This window comes from Canis lupus, chromosome 37 (genome assembly GCF_011100685.1).
Source record: "Canis lupus familiaris isolate Mischka breed German Shepherd chromosome 37, alternate assembly UU_Cfam_GSD_1.0, whole genome shotgun sequence".
Taxonomy (NCBI): domain Eukaryota; kingdom Metazoa; phylum Chordata; class Mammalia; order Carnivora; family Canidae; genus Canis; species Canis lupus.
In genome coordinates, this window is record NC_049258.1 from 14,129,661 (window position 1) to 14,154,622 (window position 24,962).

The 24,962-nt window shown below is 47.8% G+C and overlaps 1 protein-coding gene across 4 annotated transcripts in view; it reads left to right on the top strand.

The window, feature by feature from the left end:
* The first annotated feature begins 21,291 nt into the window (after positions 1 to 21,291).
* NRP2 (neuropilin 2) overlaps positions 21,292 to 24,962 on the top strand; it is a 115,155-nt gene continuing 111,484 nt past the window's right edge. Inside the window, exon 1 of one of the 4 annotated variants that reach the window (XM_038585499.1) lies at positions 21,292 to 21,898. In XM_038585499.1, coding sequence (XP_038441427.1) covers positions 21,826 to 21,898 — 73 coding nt within the window. In that variant the 5' untranslated portion in view covers positions 21,292 to 21,825. The remainder of the gene's footprint in view (positions 21,899 to 24,962) is intronic. The other 3 variants (XM_038585500.1, XM_038585497.1, XM_038585498.1) reach the window with 3 other exon arrangements.

Below are 24,962 nucleotides of genomic sequence, written 5' to 3' on the forward strand. Positions count from 1 at the left end.
GACTATTAGAGCTAAAAAGGACCTTACAAATGATCATCGGTTTCAGGGATCGCCTTTGGTCAAAATCCAATACCTGGCCAGGATGTACTTACCCTCCCTCCCTTTGATCAGTGGGCAGCCCCGAAACAACAGTCCCATCCCTCGTTGGGGGATCTCACCTCCATCGCGCTGAATGACACCGATGCACGGGCACCACGCTTTTCTCGCAGCCCCAGAGAGTTGCTGGGAAACAACTGCCTTAAAGTGCGGTGCCCGTACGGAATGACAGCGCATAAGCTCCCTTGCTCTTTGTCTTTTCCTCTTCAATCTGAAAAAGCTGCAGTCAATGGATGTGTGCAGAATTAAAGCCAGCAGTGTGGGAACAGAGGCCTGATCGGAGAGCCACTCAAGACTGACAAGTCGACCACTCAGCATGTTGAAGTCATTTGTCTAGCTGGAGGATTGTTTTTCCTCTTTAGGTTTATTTCATTTGCGGAATGGTTGGGGTTTGGGGGAGCTGTTTGGGTCCTGACACTTGAGCTGCTTCTGCACCACTGATTTATAACAGATTCGTGATTCTAGAAACGCTGGTTGCCCTGTTTGCATGCCGCCCAGGACTCCCTCCCCCTCCAGCCTCCTCAACTCCATTTCCCCCTGCTGCATGGAGATGAAAAACCAGAATGTAAAATATAAAATGTGCTGGTGACAAAGAAAGGCCAAGAAGCCACTGGTTACATGGGCTTGAAAGTGGAAGCCAGGTGCATTCTCTCCAGCATGGCTGCAGATTGTCTTTGAAACAGATGTCACCCACTCCTCCACCATTCTCTTTCCGTGAGGAAGGCGCAGAGCACCAGAATGGGAGACAATAGGCATTAATATCCATTGGAATGACAGCTGTTTATGACTCGCTTTGCACAGGACACGTGTCCCCCCAGCAGAATGATTAGCGCTCCAGCAGAATACGATATTTGTGGGTAATCAAAAGCGAATGGCAAACCGTTTGGACTAATGGGAAGCAGAGTCCACATCAGCCTTTCTGGAAGTTCCCACCAAGAATAAATAATAAAGTGAGCTCATAGCAAGAGAGCGATAGCCTCTCTCCTACTCATAACATGGTGGATTTGTTTAGTGTATCCTGGGAAAACTTACCTGCCTCGCCAGGGTGTTATGAGGATTAATTAATGTTTGTAAAGTGCTTGGAATTCCACTGAAGAAATGTACCTTGTCGATGCAAATTATTATCATTCTATAGTGCCTTTCATCCCAGAATCTCAAAGTGCTTCCCCAACAATTAATTAAGCCTCGCTACACCCCTGTGAGAGAGGAAAGCATCATTCTGCCCGCGTTAATACAGCAGAGCTTTTGCACCTGAGTCACAGAGTCTAATGTTCAAGTCGCCCTCCAGGAGGGAGAGAGACCCCATTAACGAGCATCCCTAAGTGCTTCATAATACATGAGTCACTAACAATGCAAGGCAAAGCACTACACCCAGTACCTATGGCCATAAGGACTTGTTTAATTTTGTTTGGTCCCTAATTGTCTGGGCTGCGTGTTTTATTTCTCTCCCTCCCTTGTAAAGCAATAAGGTGCTTGTCAGATGAGAGCCCAATTAGCAGCTGTAACGAGTTACAGTGTTCCGACTGCACTTTCTAATCCTCTTCCTTACCATCTGTAATGCCAGAAACAGGTTGCACCCCTCTCCCACCTTGTGCATCCCCAAAGAAGTTAACTTACCTTTCACAAAAATTTTAATGGCATTATTAACGGGATGGGCAGTTAGATGCCGTGTTAGCAACCTAGAAGCTGCGCACACATCTAACACATGAGCATCTCAAGCATGTATTGTAATTCTTTTTTCATTACAAGTGCAATAATTCATAAAGCATAAATCTCTTGTATTGGCTCCTTTCAAAAGAAGCCTGGAAATCAAGTGAGCATGTGTGGCATTCCAGGGTGTGCTGGAGACAAATCAGCCTGCAGAGTCCTCATCAAATGCATTTTGAAACGAAACTTTTTGGCATCGGTTCTGGACAGGGTTAAGACAGGCTCAGGAGGCCAACGTTCTAGTCATGAAAGCCTGGGAGGGAGATCACGACTTCCAACTCTCATCCTATCTCAGGGGCCGAGTCACCGGGTGACCTCAACAACATCCCCACGTCCCCCACATAAAGCTTCCGAATCCTCTTGTGTTCATCTTGGAGCTGCAAGACTCCACTTTCCTGTTGGGTCGGCCACTTATCTGGACAAGCCACTAACCATTCCGAGGCACCGTCTCCTCATCTATTAAATGGGAATAACAGTGGCTACCCTACATACTTTCCACGTTGCTGTGTGGCTGGAATGAAATCATTTTTATGTGGGAGTGCTTTGTAAACCCTGACAGCTAGACAAGTGTAAGTGGCTGCTAAGAGCAAGAGATGAGTCATCGTAAGAACCCCGCAACCGTAGGAAGATACATTTGTTCATAGCCATAAATCACACTGAGGTCGCCATCTCTGGGTGTGGCTACAGATTCAGGCTAAGTAGCACCAATGAGACAAGCTGAAGAGCTCTAGGATTTTGAAATTTGGAGGCATCCTCAGATGGGTTGTAGCACTTCTGGTTCTGTTGGTCTAGCTTCTTTACCACTCCCTTACCCTATCCCCCATCTCCTAGCCTCCTTTATCTGATGAAGACTCCTCCCCAACACCATGTAGTCATGGTGCAGCTTTCATGTAGAGTCTCATCTGCTCCCCACTCTGAGAGCGGGCGCATGATCCAGGTTGGGCAATCAGAAAACTCTATCCCCTGGCCTAAGGGATGGGCACCAACTGAAGCATGGCCAGTTGGAGTCTTTTCAATGATTGATGTTCAGATGTTGGCATAGAGAAGTCCTATTTCCACTGAAGTTGCTAAGCCAGGAGGATGGATACAAGTTGCCTGCCACTTGAACAAATCCGGCCTGGGAACGTCAGGGACTTTCCGAGGCAAGAGAGAAGTGATTATTTGGGGCACATGTGTTAATATGGGAAATACTGATAATGTCTTGACAACATTATGTGGGTTCCTGGGTCTAGCTGTTCCTGGACTTCTGATTTCCTAATTATATGAGCCAAAGAATTCCCATTTTACCTGAGTTTAATTTGGGTTGAATATCTGTTCCTCATAATAATAAAAGACTTGGTTAACATAGGCATGATGTTACCAATGAAGAATAGACAAGATTTATCAGTTCATCTTTTGGGGAGGGTGAGTCACAAAAATCCCAAACCCCATGATTGGATGAAGCGGTTGTTTTGTGAATCTTCATAGTACCTATAACACAGAGAGAAAAGGTGATTCGAAATGACTATATTTTTGGGGTGGGGGGTTGTTCTTTTTTTTTCAAAGATTTTATTTATTTACTCATAAGAGGCCCAGAGAGAGAGGCAGAGACACAGGCAGAGGGAGGATCAGGCTCCCAGTGGGGAGCCCGATGCGGGACTTGTACCAGGACCCCAGGATCATGACCTGAGCCAAAGGCAGACGCTCAACCACTGAGCCACCAGGCGTCTCTGACTATATTTTTTTTTAAGAGAATATAGTCGGCCTCCTTCCAAGTCAGTTGGGCATCATTAGAAGTTTAGTGTCCATTCTCTCTGCCTGCTCCTTGTAACATAAGCCAAATGGTCAACCAGCGACTCTTCACCTGACACTAGGTCCCAGTGTTTGGGCGTTTCTCCTCTCTTCCGCATGTGCCCCCATCAGAAGCCTTCATTCTCATCCCTTCCTCTCCATTTGCATCGTATTATTCCCAGTAGGGTTAGTCCTGGGTCCGGTGGGTAGAATGAAAGCTCTTCAGGGACAAGGTTGGAACCTCTGAAAGCACAGCACGCTGCCTGATACATAGTGGGATCTTGAGTTTACTAACTGAGGTTGGCTGTGACATACTGCTCATTAGATTTAAGGGAAAGCCAAGGCACAAAAGAATGACTTTTTAAATTCTGAGCTCAACCTGGCCGGGCCAATCGAAAATACGTAAGTGTAATTGGTGTGTGTGTATATGTGTATGTTTTAACTCACAGGATTTTTGTTGACTGGATTGGGGTATATTATTGGGTGCATGATGATGGGCTCCAACCCTGGTTCCAGATGGCCTGAGTTCGAATCTTGAAACACTGTGTGACTTTGGGCTAATTATTGCCTCTCTGTGTCTCATCCTCCTTATCTGTAAAAATGGGCCAAAAATAAGGCTACCTCATTACTGTGAAAATTAAATTGGTGCCGGTAGAACAGATAGAATAGTGTCCAGATCATAGCAGATACTCAAAAAATGTAAGCTAATATTATTAAGGGGGAAGTCGGCCTTAGAGCACTCATTCAACTGTGGGTGTAGAGATACAGCATCCATCCCCTCTCCTCTACCACACAAGGTGCACTTTATAGTTTTTCTGATTGTTCTGGCTGTGAAATTGGGTGCTTGTTTCGCCACACTGAATCACTGTCCTGTGGGGTTAGGCAGCAGGTGGCATGACCGTGAAAGTCCGTGATGGTGTGTCACCGCCACGGCAAGTCACGGATGGTGTTCCGAGACACTGTTACGAAAACCAGCGAGAAGAGACCAGGGACCCCATCAAGCTTCGGTTAAGAATCACAGAGCTCTTCCTTTCGTTCTTGTCAATGTTTTTTTTTTTCTGTTTTGTTACTTTCATGAGCATTTATTTTTCTTTATTGTGTCCCAATGGTAGGTTTTTGCTCTCTATGTTTGGACATAAACTTTTACTTTTTCGCTGATTTCCTTCCCCACTAGCCCTCATCTGATCTTTATTTGCATCCCTTTGCTTGTGTGAGAAACATAGTTGTTCATGAGTGTCAAATGGATGAAACAATTCTCATGGTAAGGCAAGTTTATACGTCCGCTGAGGCTCCCATAAGGTAACTCCTGACCTACATGCACTTCATTCATAGAGCTTTGAAATTTGTTCAACTTGCTAACAAGTCAGAGAGTATTTACAGAGGAGGGATGAGTCAAATGGGGAACATGAACAGATGGAGAAGAGCCAGTTGTTATGCTTCAAGAGTACATTTCCCACATTGGAACGCATCAAAGCCTGGCGGTATATACTGCATGCAAGTCACCCACATAGTATAAAACTGATTTAATTTACTACCAAACGCTTTGTTTTGCCATTACATAATCACAAATGTGCCCCCAAAGAGGCAGTATTGGAACGTAAGCCAGGGCAAGGAGCCAGCCAGACATGAGTTCTAGTCCTCGTTAGAAAACTCCTTCTACTTCCTTACAAATCCTCTGTGGCCAGTCTGATCTGTGACAGAGACGTACCTTGACACCACTCTGGTCTGTTGACTTGTCTTCCATGCACCTGGCTATGATATGCAGCTTACCAGGAAGCCTCTGAAGCATGCTGAAGATATTAAAGGGTAACTGACCTCGTGCCTTGGGGCGTTGAAGTGACTCCCTCCACTACCCATATCCTGCCTACCCCGTTGTGCAATCACTTTTCTGAAAACAGAACTCAGTGCAGCTAGAGAAAGGCCTGGAGAGGATGGCTCTCAACACATTTCCCCCACAAGGCCCTGCTGTTAAATCCCCCACAAGCTCTAGGAGCAAATTGTCAGCGATCCACTTAGCCGGCCCTAAACACCTCAGCCGCCTCTACTGGATGAAGAAAATTGCTTTCAGGGATAGATGCATCTCAAGAAAGTTGGCTACAAAATGGATTTCTATAAAGAGAATTCCATTTTCTCCTGGCTTCCATTACAAAATTGGAAAATTTGTCACACCAGGGGGGGAAATCCTCTCAGGAGACTAAAATGAACATTTGGGATGAAAAAGAAATTAACGTAAAGCCATAGCAATGGCACGTCTCTCGTTGGAATGCACCAGTGCCTGCTGGGAACCACCTAATGGTTTACTTTTCTTTTGAACCACTTCCAGCATTTTGTAGAAGTGTTGGAACTCATGAACCTTAGACACACTGCCAGTCCTTTTCCCTCCTCACCCACATCTATGAGAATTTTCCCCATGATTGAAGGTTCCACTTCCGTGGTCTTACACCTCTCAAAACTTGCTAGGGCTCGCTCATACTAGTAGAATATGGCATTAGGTAGCAACATGACGTTTTACTCCTTCATTCAGTCATTTACACCCAGCTTTATTCCTATAAATAATTTGATGTGGCTTACAGGGATAAAGACGATAAAATGGTATGTTTGCATTTCAGATTTAATTCTGCTTGTTTGCCCTAATTAAGTCAATTTTGACATTTTAATGTCATAAGTTATAGCACTGAATAATAAATATTAATCTGTTTGAGTCGGAAGAGTTTGAGAGGTCGTCTAGTCCTACCTCCCACCCAACATAGCTTCCGTCACACCCTGTCCAGTGAAATGGAGAGAGATTTCTACTTCAGCTCTATCACAAATTATTAAGAAACCACACAAACTTCTTTCACATAATGGTTCACGGGAAGCCTTCATTGATGACATGAAGCTTGGTGAGTGTTCCACTGAGTGAAGAAAAGTTTGAGTTTCTGTGGGAAGACTCTGTTACAAGTAACCCGATGAGTGCCACTATCAGGCGACAGGTTTTTTTTTCTCTCTCAGTAGGATTGGTAGCTTCTTTTTCAGTTTTTCTCCCTTTTAAGGTTTGTGAAAAAGCCAGAGTCTTCATTCTTGGAACCGTAGCTCCCTCTCTGCCCACGCCCACCTCCAGAACAAAACTGCTCATCTCATGGTCATCTACACTGACTCAGTGGAATTTCCTGCACTCTGTTCAAGGAATCCCTCTGCCCTAAACTTCCCCTTTTCTGGGTCAGTTCCCCCAGTTATTTCCTCTTTAAAGACTTCACAAAGAAGGCACAGAGTCCTTCTCTCGGCCCCACAAGATGTGACTATAGCTCTCCTGTGGGGAGAGGAAACAAGGACAGGAACATTGATCTGACTGCTTAGCTGGTCAGGTGATTGCAGAGACCTCCTCTGATCTCCCGACCCATCTGCAGGGCCAAGGACACCTCCTTCTGGCTAGGTCACACCTCCTCAGAGTGGGCTAAGTCCCACTGCCTCTATCACATTGTTCCAGGATCACAGGGAGCACCCATACCACGTAAAGCAGGTTTGCATAATCTGCGTCCAAGACCTTATGCTGTCACAACCCCCAAGATCTCAGTGACCTACATGGTGAGGTTTGTGGCTCGCTCTCGGCACACATCAGCATGGCTCACCTGCAGCTCAGCTCTGCTCTCTGTTTCCTCCTCGTGCCGGGATCTAGGCTGATGGGGCAGCCCTTGGCTGGTACCTGCCATTCTCATGGCAAAGGGCAACACTGACCCTCACGAGAGCTCTCCAAGTATCTGCTTGCAGGTTACACCGTGGCACTTCCACTCAGATTCCAACGGCCAAAGCACATTACATGGTCAAGTCTAACATCAAAAGGGTAGAGACATGCACTAAACCTTAGAGAAGGCACTGCACACCACAGAGCAAAGGAAAGATGTATCATCCTTTTGCAGCTAATGAGGAGAATAATTGGGACCAATAATACCCGCTATCTCAGGGACATTAAAGTTTGGGGAAGAGTCCCACAGAGGAGCTAACCAGCTTATTCCAACTATAGGGTTTCATGGACTTGCACTGTCCAGATTTTTGGGGCAACACCTCACTGCTATTTCTTCAGGCAGCACTCAATGTCCTTCAAAGATTTTCTTATCCCTTCCTCATGCCACACTCTTCACTTCTTACCTCCCTCCTCATCTCTCTCTCTCTCTCACACACACACACAACGGCAACTGGGTCTTCTTTGCTCTCCCTAATTCCCTACCTCCCCTTCATTCCCAGGCTGTCGGCCTTCCCAAAGCTTCCTCTTGTGTGCCTCAGAAATCTTTGGGGGCACGAGGGACAGATGTTCTTGGCTGTTCCCATTTCTTCTGTTGGTTAAGGCAACGGGAACCTTTGTCAAGACCTTGTGGTCAAGAGAAGGAAAGAAAGACACAGTGTAGGCTTGACTTTAAGAGGCAAATCGCTGTCGTCTGCTCTCTGAATTCCTTCACTTATGGGCACATTCTAAATAGATCAGGAGCCTCACGCTGCAAGAGTTTACCTTCTGCCCATAGGTTTTCCTAAGTTTATAGATGAGATTCCTACTGTCCCTGCTGGCAAGCCTTTGGGACCTTCTTCAGCTAAAAGGATATCAACCTCCTCACAACCTTTGGTCACATACAGATTACTCTTCTGTTGACTTATCCTTGAGGGACGTGCCCCAGAGCATCACTTTTAAGATTTCTCAGTGTGTGTATGTGTGTGTTTTCCGGCCTGGGGCTTTTTGTTTATTTGTTTTCAGCACTAAGTAGAGTCACTTTTGCCACTTGGTCAAATGGAAGCCCAGATGCAGGGTACCAACCACATCCGTCGAGCAATCTCATCCTACCACCACCGCCACGTTTTCCTCTCTCTTCCAGAAGAACCATAATTTCTTGATACTCCTCAGGACCCTCCTCCTGCCCAAATGGTGCTATATGTACAGAAGAGCATTTTCAAATTCCTGTGTCGAGGTGCGCCTCTCCCAGCATCCCACTGTTCCTTAACGTTGGTCTAAGATTTCATATCACTGTTTAAGCTCCATATATTTCAGGGAAATAGACCAAGTTTGTTACCGCACACTGACGCTGGTAAATGGTCTCTGAAACAACACTTACGTGCACCAGAACCTTCACTTTTCAGTTTGCCCAATTTTCTTTCTCTAGTCATTTGAAGAGCTGCAGCCTGAACTCCATTTCACTGCCTGGTCTCCCCTGGTGACCCAGTAACAGTATACTCCAGGGGGAAAATACCTTGTGACTGGCCCAAATCCAGACTCTAATGCCACACAGGTATGCAACGGTCTTGGTTTTTACCCAGAGAGGTCATGACCTTTGACCTTCATGCTGTTTGTATTCCTGCCCCTGTGCCTAACCCTGCTGCTTTGGGACAAAGGGTACTAACCTATAAATTGCCAGGCTCTTTCTTCTAAAGTATGGATGACCATTTGAAATCATGTAAAGCCAACCACCTCTGAAAGAACACACATTGAGAGGGGGCTATTGATGCAAATGTCCAGTGAGCTGATGCTTCATAGAACCATGGAATAGAAGAAAGACTAATCTTCCAGGGAGACCTGTCTAGTCCAACCCCCTCGTTTTATAGAGGAAGAAACAGAAACCCAGAGCACTGCGTACAACCTGCTTGCAGAGCTGCTGGATGACAGAAAGTAGACTTCCTATCCCTTAAAAGAATGTTCTTTCTGCTTTAGCAGGCCCAAACCCGAGCCAAGTGCAGTCATTTTTTTTTAAGCAACAACAAACCAACAAAAAAGATATTTGAGATGTTTCTCTTTTTGAGAACGCCACGTGACCAGTAATGGCAACTTGTCCCCGTTTAGATAGGAGTTGGTTTATTTAACTTAATTCCCATCAGAACTAGTAGAAAGAGTATGCAGCGGCTCTCCCCACCTAAGCACATCCTATCTGCTTGTTCGCAGAGAGACCCTGCCCCAGCAACAACAAACAAGCTATCACTCAGGAGCAGATATCTTACTGGCCATGCACGTCATGTCCAGGTCTTTCCTTCTCTAGAAGAGTCTACATGTGATCTGCACTCACAGACAGGCTGAAGCAGGAGCCGTCTCTCTGCAAAGCCCCAACTACCCCAAAAGCAATGAGGTGTTTAGTAAATGCTATCGTAAGGTGATATGTTCTTACTATAGTGGTGATATTGGTTTTTTTGTTTTTTTTTAATCAATATCCTGGTGACAGACCCCAGTTGGGCCAGCTGATGCTGATTTGTGGTATAAGATTTCTTTTTGAGATCTATTACTAAGTTCCTTTGTAGTAAACAGACCATGTGGAGAGGTGGGGAGAGCTGGAGTTTGAAGTCTGGACATTGCCTTGTGGTCAAAGTACAGTACTTGGTTTAGAGTTTAATTTCCTCCTTAGCCAACAACTGTTGTGATAAATAAGCTGACATCCCTGTACCTCTAGGCAGAAAGACAGTCCACACAACTCTGGAGCAGAGGAAATCTGTTTATTTTGCAATTAGCAAAAGGTAAAAGGTCTTGTCTGAAACATTTTGTGAGATTCCCAGACATTGACACTCCTCCCACCAATGGTGGGCATCTCCCTCCTCTTTAAACAATCCTCCAGCCATCACAATTTAAGAGTCTGAGAATTTGTTTTATTAACTCTAACAAACAGCACAGCAGCATTTGTTCAAATTGACTTTTTCAAATTGTTTTCAATGGATCTGGGGTTTCTGCCACGCGTTGAAAAGAAAGGATCAAAATACAAAAGCTATCGTAACAGTATTTCTGATGGAATTGCCCTGGTGAGTATTTTTAAAATAGCAGCAGAAGACACTTTGATTTCTTCTCATCACAACGTTGCAAAAGAACCTAAATACAGCTTTGCATTTGTTTAACTGAAAGCTGCCATTTCTCAGTGTCGGTTAGATGTCGAGTCCCAAAATGATGAGCACAGTTAACTTCAGCTACAAAAAAAAAAAAAAAAAAATTATGAGTCTTAGTATATTTTTATCAGAGTGTCATTGTTAAAATGACTCCATGAGAGATCCTGCAAGGAGAAAACTAGAATTAGAGAAACACGTGGGATGGGTTTGGATTTGATAGAACTTCTATTTCGCAATGCAAAAAAAAAGGGAAAAAAATGTGAATACATTGAATTTCTCTGTCCTGGGCAAATTCATCATTAGTAACAGGAGCAATAATAACACAAATAAAGACCATAAAGTAGTGCAAAAGCCTCTCATGGTTTTTATACATTTTGGTCTAAACAGTGGTTTGAGAACTGATTCCAAGCAAATATGCTTTAGTTAGTTCCAGGTCAGTCTATACCTATAGAGCAGATCACCCTTGGGACCCTTATTCACTTCAAAAATATGTGCTTTCTTCAAACAGTGCCTTCTTTAAGATTATTTATAATGTACTTTGACTCACGAAAATGTGATTTTCTTATGTCATAGCTCAAGAGCACATTTTTGCCTGAATCAAGGTGCCTGTAATGGAAACGCAACCATGACCATCAAGTTGTCCTGAGCTGGGCAAGCAGTTGCAATGTGACTGGGGTACCAGGATGCTGATATTTCTCCCTTGTCTGTGTGTGTCTGCTTTCCTTTGGAGAAGGCAGGAGGGAATGCATACAGAAGGGTGGGTGTAGCAATTCTAAACTCTGAGCCAATTTGCCTGGCCGTGGATTTTCAGGCAATTAAGGAAATGGACTTGAAAATTAACTCATGGGTATGTGCGTTGGGCCCTGAGCAGGGTCCATTGACTCTTGCCTTTCTTAAGGATGATGTATCATTGATTCCTCAATGGGATCACCTCGGTCTGGTTCTCCCATCCCAATGGACGTCAACAAGAGATCCAGGCAGGGAAGGATGGAAGACTTGGGTCATCTATTTCTAATCATATGTATAATTTTTAAAAATGATTCTGAGACTCAGAAACTTACTATTTAAGCCATAACTAAGAGGAAAATCTGTGTTACAGTAAGAATGCTACTGCTTTGAAAAAGCAGTCATAAGAAATGGAACCACAGAAGACCAATTTTAGGAAAGCAGAATTACTTGGATCCCCCAAGGATAAGAAATAGAAAAATTTCTCCACTAATTCTTTTCTTTCTTTAAACATTACAAAGCGTTATTGAATTACAGTTATAAGTGAGAAGAAAGCAGTTTACCCTACTTGAGAGAACACGTTAAGCTCTTTTTTAAAAAAAAAAAAAAAAAACCATAACAGAGTTTCTGAGAATTCTAAGACAGTTCTTAGCATCACACGGGCAATATAATTTTGAATTTGGTTTGTAAGGCTGGCATTTGGGGAAATATAATGTATGATTTTGATACTTTGAGTGCTAAGTTGTTTGGTAATTCATATTAAGTTGCTGTATTTATTTAAGACCTAGTGCAGAAATCTCATGTTTTCATTAATTCAAAAACATTTGTCAAGCACCAATCATGTACCTGAAAACTGGGTTAAACACTGGGATCCTCTGATGAGAATAGACAATAAGCAGCAGTAATGCTACTGTTTATTCAATAATGAGTAAAATCAAGCAAGAACTATGCTCCGGTGAGCTCCTGCTATAAAAATTTAATAGAATTATAGAATGTGAGAGCTTAAAAATATTTTAAAGATCACCTAATTCACTACAACCCACAGAAAGAAATAGATTTTCTTGTGACCCAGAACACTTGTGTGTATGTATATATGAAATACACATATACATGGAAACCAGTTTCATGAACAATATATACTCTGATTTTACTCTGACCGATTGCATTTTTCTTTAATGTTGTTCACCAACGTCTCAGTGGCTTTTGTAACTCACTAAGGGGTCTCATCCTGGACTTTGAAAGACACCAAAGTTCTTTCACCAAAGTGGTACAACCCCGTATCTTAAAGACGACAGATAGAGCCTGAGTTAGTCTCTTGTTTATGGCAGCGGCTTGGTTAGTAGATGGGCTAGTTCAGATTTCCCATCTGTTGGTTTGCCGGTCTCTCACATTATCTTATTTTGTCTTCTTCTTAGAAACTCACTATCACCTTCTGAGAGGACCCTGCTCTTTGTTGACTTGGGTGTTATCTGTCCCTCCCTCTAGGAGAACATCTGTCTTCATTGATTACTATTATTCCCCCATGCAAAGTCTGGCATGCAGTATGTGCTCAAGAAATATTTTTTGAATCAGTGAGAGCCTCTAAACGGACCCTCCTTTCTATCAAGGGCAGACTCACCTAAATGGCTTGGTAGGGCCATCACTTTGGAATAACAACATGCCTTATATGAGTGAAGAAACAGAATCACAAAGAGAGGATGGATCTTGTGACACCAGGCACACACAGCATCCGTGAAAAAACTAGAACCAGGAACTAGGTCTCCTGACCCCAGCTCAGGGGCCTGAGCTCATTCCCTCTGACATGTCTGTCTTACAATGCGAACCTAGTTATTAATGTTATCGAGCTGACTTGTCCTAGAATACTCCTCACTCCTAAAGTGCAACTTTCCCATTTTCTGAGGGCTGGGGGGAGCTCCGTGCTGAAGAGGCCTCAGCCTTTGTGGTAATCCTGTCAGTCGGGTATAGCTACAGGCAAACTTCCAGATGTGTTGAAAGGTCAAAAATTGCATTTACTTCTTCTAAATTATGATCAAATCAAGTGGGAAATCAAATGGGAAGTGTTTTTACATCCTAGCTCCTAGCCAAATTCTAATAAAGAGACAAACTTGCTCTGTGATTTAACTTTGGGGGACTTGTTTAAAGGAAGCAAACTGCTTCTGGTCAGAGAGGCTTTTGTTTGGCCAAATTTCCTGTTTGATTTTTTTTTTTTTTAAACCTCTTAGAAACTGAACTCTAGGACTCCATGTCAAAGAAAAAAAAGAACAAGAGTGGACTAGAGAGAGCTTGTGACTTTAGGCCACAGAGGAGAGCCCAGATTCTGCAAAATGACCGACCGCTGTTGGAGATAGCTCATTCTGCAACCCACCGCAATTCATCAAAACTCCAGTGCCCGCTTGAGGAAGCCCGGGCTTCAGCTGGCACGGGGGTTAGCATTCCTTGTGGCAAGTGCACCTTGAGCTTTGTCTTTCATAACTCCAGCTTGCCCAAACGTCCCCTGCCCATCCCGGGCCTTAGAGAATACGTGCGTCTAACAGCTGTGATGGAAGATTGGGAGGACGTGCCTTTCTTTCCAGAACAAAAGTTTTCACTGGACTTTGCTCAGTGACATCGGGTATAGTGCTTGGAAGGATTCTATCCTCTGAATCAGATTTAGCAAATAATAAATACAGGATGGCCAGGCATCCCATGTTATCTGGTGACCCTAAACCAGGGTTTCCTCGAGTTTCTTCTCTCCAGTTTATAGGAAGTTTGGATTAGAAAGGGAAAAGGAGACTACGCTAAAAGTGATCATGTTTATTATGCTCTAGAAGCAAGTTTCCATTTAATATTATCCCAGCATAAATGTTGCCCCTGCATTCCATTCAGGATACAGAACTCCCATGAGGTCTTGTTTCTGCCTAATGTACCCAGGGGGAAAGCCTAGAAAACATTAAAGCAGTAGCTAGGAGCTTTAATGAAGTTAACCTGCTGAAACCAGGGGAGGTTTGCTTGAACTACACCTGAAAGCACTTTGATTATGGCATCAGCTTCAAAAGAAACCCATTCCCTCATTTCTGAGCCCTGCTGCATTGAGAAGTAGAATTGCACCTTTATATTCAGGCTAATTTTGCTGCCTTGCTGAGGGCTAAAAGCATTCTGAAGCATTCTAACCATGTAAGGACTGCTCCTCCCCCCCCCCCCCCCCCCCCCCCCCCCCACCCCCATCACAAGCCCAAATGGACAGAGGGTGCTCTCAACCCTCCAGGTCCTAAGCCTGCAAAGTCCAGTATGATAAATGCCTCCTGGTTCAGAACCAAGATAACCTCCCACTTTCTGCAACATTGAGCCAATTCAGGTTCTACAGGTTTGCTGGAGAAAAAACAAAAACAAAAACAACAACAAAAACAAAAACAAAAAACAAAAACCACAGCAACAACCTCAATCCCTGGGCTTTATAAATTTCTCCTCCCTTTACACTTATCCTTCCCTTAGCTTTGTAATATAACTTCCTTTCATTTTGTAACGCTCTGCTGTTGTAGATTTCTGCTTTCCTTTTAATTTTTTTACTTTTGCTGATGTCTCGCCTTAGCGTTCCTTTCGTTTCCTTGCGCATCCCTTCCTCTCGGATTTTAGTTCTGCGGGCGCTCCTGCGGTTTTCTTTTCTGGTCACAGCTGCCCCCTAATGGTTTTCAAGATCATTACTGCGTAGGGGTAGAGAGAGAAGAAAACAGAGCTGGAGAAAAACATAAAAATGTGTTTTTGCTTGTAACTTGGAACATAGAATCAATAACTCTGGAAGGATATTGACCCTCCAACAGGTATCAATGGGGAGGTGAAATGAAGAGGCTAATTACAAAACTGGGGGATGAGGGGGGAGGGCAGCTTGGGTTTTCATTGACTACTTTTGTGCTGTTTAAATTTTTTTTTAACGATCTACCTGTATCATTTATTCTCTTTTTAATTTAGAAAACAAATAGAATTCAAGTCTGGAGATGCCTCTACAAATTCTCTTTCCTTGCAGAAAATAAACATCACTCCAAGCCTCGTCCCCCTAACAGGGATCCTATCCCGATGCAAAGGTTGATTGGCAGCTCAGTAAACTGCGTAGGAGTAAATATGAAGGAGGAGAGTCGGAACTAATGACCAGAGTGGGTGTGAATTAACCCACCCTGAAGTATCCTCAATTGCAAAAGGTCAGCTCCCTGACTCTTGCCTTTCCATCATGACTTTCATGCTCAAATTAGCAGCTATTGCCATCATAATGTAACAATCACCTGACATGTAGATGTCTAATTAAGGCACCATAAGTCACAGGTTACAAATTCAAAAACAGCAATAACCAAAAAAAAAAAAAAAAAAAAAAAAAAAAAAAAGGAGAGAGAGAGATCCCTTGTAAATCAATGGGGGGTTGATAGGGTATGTATGCATGGGAACGAAGGAAAAGCATGTGCACACATGGACGGAAGATTCTAGTTTGCAAGAATATTAGTTTGTAAATTTAGTGAGAGACGGGGAATTTTCAGTTCAGAATCAGATTCTCCTGAATGGTAGAAAATTTAGGTTATGACCCTAAAATTTCCAATCACATCACCTCTAAACGCCATGAAGTTATAAATAAGTTGTTGGCTTTTGTTTATGATTGTCAAGTGGAAGCTGCTCCTTGTTTTGTTTTGGGTTTTTGTTTTGTTTTGTTTGTTTTGTTTGAGGGTCTAGGAAAAGCCTTTGCCCAAAAATCTCTCTTCTGAAAGCCTGGTCAAGATACTGAACATACTCACTATTACTCTTTGAAAAAAAAAGTACTCAATGTAAATACTGTGAAAATGGAATATTCAATTAAGTCCCATCCATGAACTAATGTCTTCTTGGGGGATAAATGGCTATTAACTTTAATTACTCAGGGTGGCTATGAAATTAGAACTAAAATAGTTTTAGATTTATGAATGAGGATGGAGTCAGGAAACATTCCTAGCCCAAATTCAAAACTGTAAAGGGATAGAAGTCATGCAAATGAACTCCTTCATTTCTACGGGTGAGGAAACTGGTCCCAAATTAGTTAACAGACTTTTCAAGGACACCCAAGGGCAGTGGAGACCTAAGGTCCATCTGTCCTGAACTCAAGGTTTCTGCTGCCCCAACCTGCTTCTCTATACTGAGGCCAGGAGCCCGGGGAGCGCTGTGGAGGATCTGATTCCTGGTGAGTGCTCTGGAAAAGTCATCCAAGAGAGCACAGACGGAGCACAGGATGATAGATACTAATATGATCCAGCCCTTCTCTCCTTGCCAAATAGACACCAAACATTTTCAAACGATGCTTCTGCTAATACTGGGATTCCCTTTTTGGTGAACAAATGAAGTAGCCTCAGAGACTTACAGGGGTGTGAATACCTGCGGGCTTTTAGGGAGATCTCCAGCTCTGGCATTGGATTATCTAGAGCTGAGTTGTCCAATGTGGTAGCTGTTACACACAAATGGAATCTGTATTTTTTGAGGGGGATTGGAAACGTATGTAATAAAGTTAAATACAATTTAAAATTCAGTTACTCAGTCACATGAGGCACATTTCAAATGCTCATTAGCCACCTGAAAAGCACAGATATCTCCTTCATTGCAGGAAGGTGTACTGGAGGATGCTGCTCTAAAAAGAAGGGTTGATGGGGACCTCTTTGAAGCACCAATGCCTCAAATGTACAAAAAATCAGTGTGGCTGATTTTACTTCAGCAGAGCAGAGAAGAGGGAGCAATATGCCTCCTTTAATTTCCTTTGCCAAGGATTCCAGGGATATTTGAATGAATTTTGCACATTTTGCTCATTTTTTCTTTCATTCATAAGATTCCCTCCCACCTGATCTAGTGTCCATGTCTGAGAAAGAGTTGAGAGATATACACAATTTAGAGTAGAGGGAATTTTGATATTTTATAGAAATCTATAAAGATTCTGGGAACCCACCAAAGGTAGAATCAAGTAGAAACTATTAGGTGATATTCAAATGTAATAACTAAAAGAAAAATATTGTTTAAGGACTGGGGGATGGGGGACCCTACTGACCAGAAACTGGGACTTCACCTGAAACAAAAGAGAGGATAAAAAATGAGGACTTATTACTTTTTAACTGAAGCTTTGCCTCTGAGACAGATGTAGCTAAATATTAACTAGGGCAATGTAGTAAATTACAGATTAAGACGCAATTACGTCTCGTATCTCCACCTTTCAGGGTGAGAGCTTGTCGATGGTAGTCCTCAGATAAGGGGAGGCACCATGTGACAGGTGGCATCTATTGTGGAAGCATGAAACTTCTGGAGCTTTTAGATTCTGTATTCCCAGGAGGCAAGACCCAAATGTCTTATTTGCTTGCACACCTCCTGCATAGTCACGCTTCCATGAGCATTTAATAAGTACAATGTGATGAACACAGATGGAAAACCTATACCTGAACCAAACCTCTAGTGACAACCAATGGTTGAGTGGGTTGGTGCTGAAAGGGCTGGATCCAGCTCCATAAACCCCATCAGTTGGCACCTGGAACATGTTCCTGCAAACCTCCCGCCCCCAGAGGTGTTTTCAAATGGCCCTTTGCTGTGGCTGCTAAATAAATGTCACAAGATAAAGCTGGGAATACCACCACTCTGGCATTTTAAGAGACATGTTCTTAGAGGCTCTTCCCAATGTTTTCCTTGAAACATCTGCCCCCCTATCTGAAAAGTGCCTGGAGAAAAAAAATGTGGAGAAATGCTTATCCAGGTGTCCTTCAGTGGAAGTGCCTACATCGAAAGCTATGCGTAAATATAACAAACATCTCAGAACAGAGATTTTTTTCAATGGCTGGCCTGTTCCGCATTTGCATCAGAATCACCTAAAATGTGTGTTAAAAACAGAGATTCCCAGACACTACCCTAGACCAAGGAATCTGATCTGCAGGAAGATGGTGCCCAGAGATCTGAATTTTTAACACTTGCCCTGGGTGATTCTGAGGTGCCCGCCCTCTGGGGTGGGACTGTGTGTCTAGCTGGGAACACCCATCTTTCCGTTGGGGTGTGGCCATTACAGCTTTCTCTCAGCATCGTTTACAAATCCGTTTTATGTTCCCCACATCCCTTCCTGTCAAAGGAATGGAATGTAGGATGGGATTATCTATTATTATTTCACAATTAAGGATAATGATGTGAAACGTCCCAGGTGAGTCAGTGATGCTGCCAGGAATCTCACCCTTACTAGTTAACTGGTTTCTCGTTGGTTCGGTGTTTCTGTTGATAAGCCCATGGTTTCCATCCACGCTACTGGTCCTTTACTAGGCAGCCTTTGTGGACTCACTAAAGGATGCCTAGTACGGAGCCTGGCTCCTCACCCCTGAACCTCTGGTTGAAACCAAACCAACTAGAGTCAAACTCCTGGGATTCCAAGTCGAAGCAAAAATGGGCCTGCAGGTCTGGGCCGGCCCCAGGCTGGAGAATTTCCCTAGGGATTTATTTTCCATCAGGCACACATGGGATTTGGGTTTAGTCCTCAAGAGTCCTTGGAAGCCCTGGATGAAAGAAATTCTGAGTCCTCCCTGGCCCCGTGGGCTCTTGTTCAGAGTGGGCTGGGGTGATGCGGCCCAGGCTCTGACTCCTCCGCGGTCTGATAAAGGGTTTTGAGCTCCTGGAAGCGCCTGCAGTGCTGCTGCAGGTAGTATTCGCATTATTTATTCAGTGCTGCCCCCTAGAGGATTACGAACGGTCCGGCCGCTTGGAGTCCCCGGGGCTCTGAACCAGCCTCACCCTCTACCCAACTGCACTCAAGCGGATTGATGAGAAGGCTTGCAGCAGTTGGAGTGAGAACTGCCAGGAAGTAAGTTAGCTCCCTCTTTAGGGCACCGCTGAAAAATTAAAATCCGTAACGCTGGGAGTCAGGTCCAGGAGCTGAACTGACCTTCTTCCTTCTTCCTTCCAGACCGAGGCAGCTCCAAGTAGCCTGAGGGGGACCCTCAATCCTTAGGCCCCAAGAGCAGAAGCCCAGAGTTGCTATTCTTATGGCTTCCCAATGGGCTTCAGTGTACCTTTTGTCTCTTTTCTCCTCTTCCCTGTGCCATTGACCTAAACTCTGGCCGCAATGTTCTCAGAAACAGGATTCTTTCAGGTGGGGCACTTGCTAGAATGAATGGTTTGGCCCTCGCGGGGAGCTGTGGGGTGAGGTGCTACTAAATGACTTTCTTTACTCATTAGAGTGTCACTAATAGATAGTAGTGTCACTAATAGTAGTGTTGGTTGTCCTGAGGTTAGCATCTTGGCAATGATAGAAGCCAGGAGCTCTGCTGAAGGTTCAAAATCCAGACTGCCTCTGTATCCCATTAAATGTTGGAGAGTGGCAGTCTTTCTTTATTTTGGTGTTTCAGTAGGGGGGGGGAAAAGTAAATCTGGAGTTTTTAATGATGGGGACGTGCTCTCAAGTCCAGGAAAGGCGGGCAAGAGGGAAGAGAGAGGTGTGGGGGTGGGGGATGAAAGGAATGAAGGTAGCCTTTAGGCCGGCCAGCAGGATAGGTTCCCTGGAAGAACTCACTAGGCCTCTGTTAAATGCCCTTTCAAACCAGGCATCTAAGATTAGCAGTGTGATATGCAGCGCTGTAAAATCCCTCCATGGCTTGGCTCAACTATTTGCAAATCACTTCTGATTCAATTTTGTTTTGGTTATCTCAGTGTAAATAACAGTTAAGTGGGAGTTACAGATTTTTCAAACACTAAAAGTGATAAACAAAGCTAATGGCAAGTCCAGATAAGGAGGAAAACCACCCAGAAGAATCCACAAGTACAAGCAAAGAAATAAATGGGACAGTCAGATGTGCGTGTGCTTCTTGTCACCGAAACTTTATTTTTCTTCATCGGCGGAGTGGCAGAGGAGGTATACGCGGAGTGTTATTTAGACTGTTCTTGTTGGGAGTCTTTAGGATAATGCAGTAATGGGTGCTTAGTGAAGCAAGACAGTTTGGAATCCACAAAGCCATCCTCGGAAACAAAGATACAAGTGTTTCCCCAGCTGTTAGCTTACAACTCCCTCTAAACAGTTTTCACACCTCCATTTAAAAATAGTTGGCATAATGCTGTTTTCTTTCTCTGCGCGCCGTGACCACATTTCCATGGGGGGGGCGGGGGGGAGGTGAATAGAAGTGGTTACAGTAGCATTTGGAGGAGAAGCCTTCACCGACCCGTACTTTTGGGGAGGCTTGGGCCGGGGCGGGGGTGGGGGGGATGCAATTGAATTACCTGGAGAAATTCTTTGCACAAAGTGTCTCTCCTGTTACAAGTTGGGTGCGCGGGGAGGACTACACCCTGGCCCCGCGAGGAGGGCGACACAACAAAGGCCCCGGGGAGGAAGCGCACGGGGGTTCGGGGTCCTCCTCGGCGCCGCCGCCCGTGCGGACGCCCGCTCGCCTGCACCGAACCCCCGACTCCTCTCCTAACGCCATTGCGCGTGGCGCTGCGCGGGGCTCCACGCGTGTGGCCTGGGAGCAGGGGCCTGGGGGGCGCCCCCGCGGAGCCTCGCACGGGCGGGGACCCCGCGGCCCAGGGCAGCGCGCCCCGGGGCGCTCCCTCTCCCGGGCTTTGCGCACGGGCGGAGGGCGCAGCCAGGCGCGGAGGTGCCCGGGTGGGCGAGCACGGAGCCGCACGGGAGCCGCCTCAACTTTGATCGGGCCGCGGCCCCGGGGGTGCGGGGGTGCGGGGGTGCGGGGGGGAGGGGGGAGGGGGCGCCGCCGCCCCGCCCGGGCCGGGAGCCGCCGCGCCGTGCGCCGCGCGCCTCCGCGGCTGCCTCTTTAATCAGGAACACAGAGGGGGCGGGCCCTGAGCCGGCGCGTAATCGGATCGCGGTGCCGCGGCGCTGACATCCACATGCTGCTCGGCCTGAAAAGGCTGGGGGGAGCCGGCGGGGACGCACAGGCGGCGAGCGAGGCACCGGCCCGCAGCCCGCCCGCGGCACATCCTCCGGCGCGCAGAGCCCGGCCCGGCGCCCGGCGAGGTGGAGGTGAGGGCGGCTCGCTGCCTGCCCGCCGCGCCCCGCCGCCGCGCCCCGCCGCCCGCCGCCCGCAGCCGCCGCCGCCGCCGCCGCCTCTCCGCGGAGCCTCCCCTCGCCAGGCTGGCCGGGCGCGCGTAGCCGCTGGGGACGCTCCCGCCAGGGGGACCCGGCGAGGGCAGAGCCGCGCGGCCGCCTCCCGCTCGGGCCGTCCGGCCGTGGGCGCCTCCGCCCGCGCGGGGTCCCGGGGGCCGGGGATGCGCGTCAGCCTCCGCCTCTGAGATCGCAGCTGCCTGGGGGACCGGGGGATGCCCGAGGCAAGTCTGGGCTTTCCTTTTTATTATTATTATTATTATTATTATTTTATAGACATACATATTCTTTTTCTTTACGCTTGGCTTTCGGGAAATCTCCGTGATGTTGTAGGAGAAAGGAAATGATACTTTGAGGAACTGGAGAGGACATAGATGCGTTTTCTTCTTAAGATTGGAAAGCCGTGCGTCCCCTCTTCCCGGCTTGCCCCCGCTCTGCTGATTCCGAGAGCCACCCTCCTCCTGGGGAGGTGAGGATCCAGCAGGAATAAAGGTGAAGACGGGCCGCCAGGACCCAGGAGGGGGGACACTGACCGGTGCAAACCTTTGCAGAAGATACTGTAAGGAAGAACCTAAGGGAAAGAAAAACACAAAGACTTAAAATCATACAAGAAATCTGCGAATCCAGCTCTGGAGAAAGCCTCCTTCTCCAAAATGGATATGTTTCCTCTCACCTGGGTCGTCTTAGCTCTCTACTTTTCAGGATGCGAAGTGAGAGGCCAACCAGGTAAGCCCCTGAAAGTTTTTTTTTTTTTTTTCCTGTTCATTTCAGCATGCTTTTCCTTTTAATAAGCAACTGCTCATATGGGCCACACGGAATGGCATAGAAGGAGGCTCCTTCTATACTAAATAATTTCAAGAGGGATCCCAGCCGGTCCTCCCTGCACCACCACGGCTCCTAAAACCCAACTTTTCTCTCCTGTTACGAGTGTGTGTGTGTGTTTTGAAACACAGACAGAATTTGGCGGTGTTCAGATGTCACATATGGACTGAATCAAAGGTTTAAAAATACTACAAAGCCTTTGCATTACAGTTTTTGGGATTTTTTTTCCCCCTGTCTTGAAGCAGAACACATCTCCCTTGAGTTTCTTCAACCTAGCCAGTGAAATATAAATCATTTGCATTCTCTCCACTTAGCTGCATTGAGCAATGTTAACTGAAGGGCTTGGGAAACACAAGAGTCTAGTTTTGGTTTTCCAGCGCTGTGGATTCATTGCAGAATGTGTGGATACGCCTCAGAATCACAGGGCTCAGGCTTGATGGAGCAAGTTGGCCTGCAGCTGAGCTAGGGGCTTGGGGCTGGGCGCTGCTGGCAACCAAGGCGGCTGGTGGACCCCGCTCTCTTTCCTGCATCCATGTGTTTTCTGGGAAAGTAAATCATGTTCTTTTAAAAATTATTATTAGATAAAACAGACTGCGTGGCCTTCGAAGGTCTCTTACTCTTGTGAAGTGGTTAGAAACTTTTGAGTGGAATTTGTTCTCAACCACTGCCAAAAAGGGTGTGTGGACAGACTGCAGAGATAAGGACTGCAAGGCCCAGAACAGTGTGGGGCCAGTATTTGGCAGCGGGAGGAGGGCTGGCAAGGGGCACCCCGCCCGAGAAGGGCTTTCTGGGCGCAGGGAATCCAGTGGGGCTTGTCCTTCCTTGTCCACGCCACTCTCCAGAGTGAGCCTCTTCTCCCCTCGGAGAACAGTGTCGGGAATCTGACAAAACTCTTGGAAGCTGCTACAGGTGATTGAGAATGGGGAAACCATCTGTGGAGGAAACAGGGGAAAGAGGAGGTACGGGCTTCCTGAAGTGCCCTTCCCGGAAGGCTCCTGCCGCAGTGGCAGGGCTAACCCCTTGCAGCTCCCTGGGCACCCTCCCTCCATCACAGCGGCCTGGGGGTTCCGTGGGAGCCCAAAGGGGAAGCTGGGCGCCGGGTGCTCTGGTTCTCACCGCCGGCACCCCCCATTTCAGTTTGAGCGTCTACTTGAGGGGAAGCAGGACTGAGGAGTGCCTTTGCCATCTACGTGCACACGTTTGCTGCCGCCCCCCCTCTGCGGTAGCCGGGCTTCAGGGCAGCTGCAAATCGTATCAAAGAGATGGGCGCCAGGTCCCGCTTGGGGAGATTTCCTGTGTCTCCCCGAGCCCTCTTGCCTTAATTCTAAGTTCCCAGCTTGAAGCGAAATTAAATTACCTCCCACAGACCTAGATGCTGCATAAATTATGTATGTTTGTGTGATCCGCTGTGTGTGTGTGTGTGTGTGTGTGCGCGCGCGCGCGGAGAGGATGCCCACGGTATATGGTGTATTCAGGCGCGGACTCCAGCAGGCCCCGGCGAGCGCGCGCACACTGGGGCACACGCCGGCACGCGCGCTCGCAGACACACACACACACACACACACACACCCAACTTCAGGTTCTGTGTGCTTTGCGGAGCGGGAGGGGTCGTGAAGACTCCGGGGCCATCTCCTACCCCAGATGTTCGCACATCTGTCCCCGAGCGCTGCGCGGAGCGTACGTGTGCGCGCGACGGCCGCTCGAACCCAGTCCCGGCCGCCACCTGCCTGGGGCGCCCTCCGCAGAGCCTCCCACCCCCACCCCCACCCCCCCAGCCCCGGGCGGCGCTGCGTCACTTCTCCAGAAGCCCGGAGGCGCCGCGCGCGGGGCAGGTCACCCGCTGCAGCTTTCGCCGCAGGCAGCCCCGCACCCGGGGTGGGACCCCTTGTGGGACGCGCATCCGGGACCCGCCCGGGGTGGATCCTCTCCAGCCCCTCCAAAAGGCGACCGCAGACCGCGGGGAGCTCGGGCTGGCCGTCGGAGCACCGACCGGCACGCGGGAGGCTGGCAGCGGGGGGGCAAAGGGCGAGGCCCCACTAGACCCGTGACTCACCCGGGGCGCGCCCGCCGGGGGTGGGGGGTTCGGGGGAGGCAGAGCAAAGGGAGGCGGAGGGTGCAGCAGGGGGGCGGCTGTGCGGACAGCCCCAGGGCCGCGGCGGCAGGGAGGCCCACGCGCGGCGCGAACCAGCTCCCCGCCCCGCGCCCCGCCGCCTGCTGCCTCCCCCCGGCCTGGGTTCGCGGGCTCGGGGTTCGGGGCCGCCGGGCGGGCCCTGCGCTGAGCGCCCCCTCCCGCCTCCCGCCTCCCGCGCTCGGCTCTGCCGCCGAACTGCCCTTGGCGCCCCCGGAGAGCCGGCGGAGCTGGGGAGCCCCGCGCTGGCCCGAGCGGGTGGCGGGGAGCCGGGCCGGGGGCGGAGAGGAGGCGGCTGCAGCCCCGGGGATGCGCGCAACCTGCCCCGCGCTCGCGGCGCCCCGCGCCCCCCGTGCACCCGCCCGGGCAGGTGAGGAGCTCGCGGCGCGCGGGCGTCCACGTGGTGGGGCCGTGGGGGCCCCCGCCCCCCTCCGCGCGGTCTCTAACGCCCCGCATCGATTTGTGTGGGCTCCGCGGCAGAGTCGGAGCCCAGCGATCCATAAACATTCTATTAGGGCAAAGAGATCCCCAGCGAAAGCAAAAGCAAGGCTCGGGGCCGGGGGACGTTGGCCGCCTCCAACTCCTCCGGGCCGCCCCCCTCCTCCTCCCCCCGACTCCGGACACCCCCAGGGACAGGCCTGCGGCATTTCCTCCGCGCGGTCCGCGGCCAGAAAGTTGAGTCTCCGCTGCGCAGAGGGTTCTCGGCTGGGGAGGAACCTCTGCAGTCGCGGCGCGGTCCGCCTCCCCTCCCCCCCCCCCCCCCGCCCCCTCGCCCCTTGCTTTTTCCACGTGAGAAAAAGAAATCTGCACGGCCAACGCTTCATTTTTCACTGATTGATT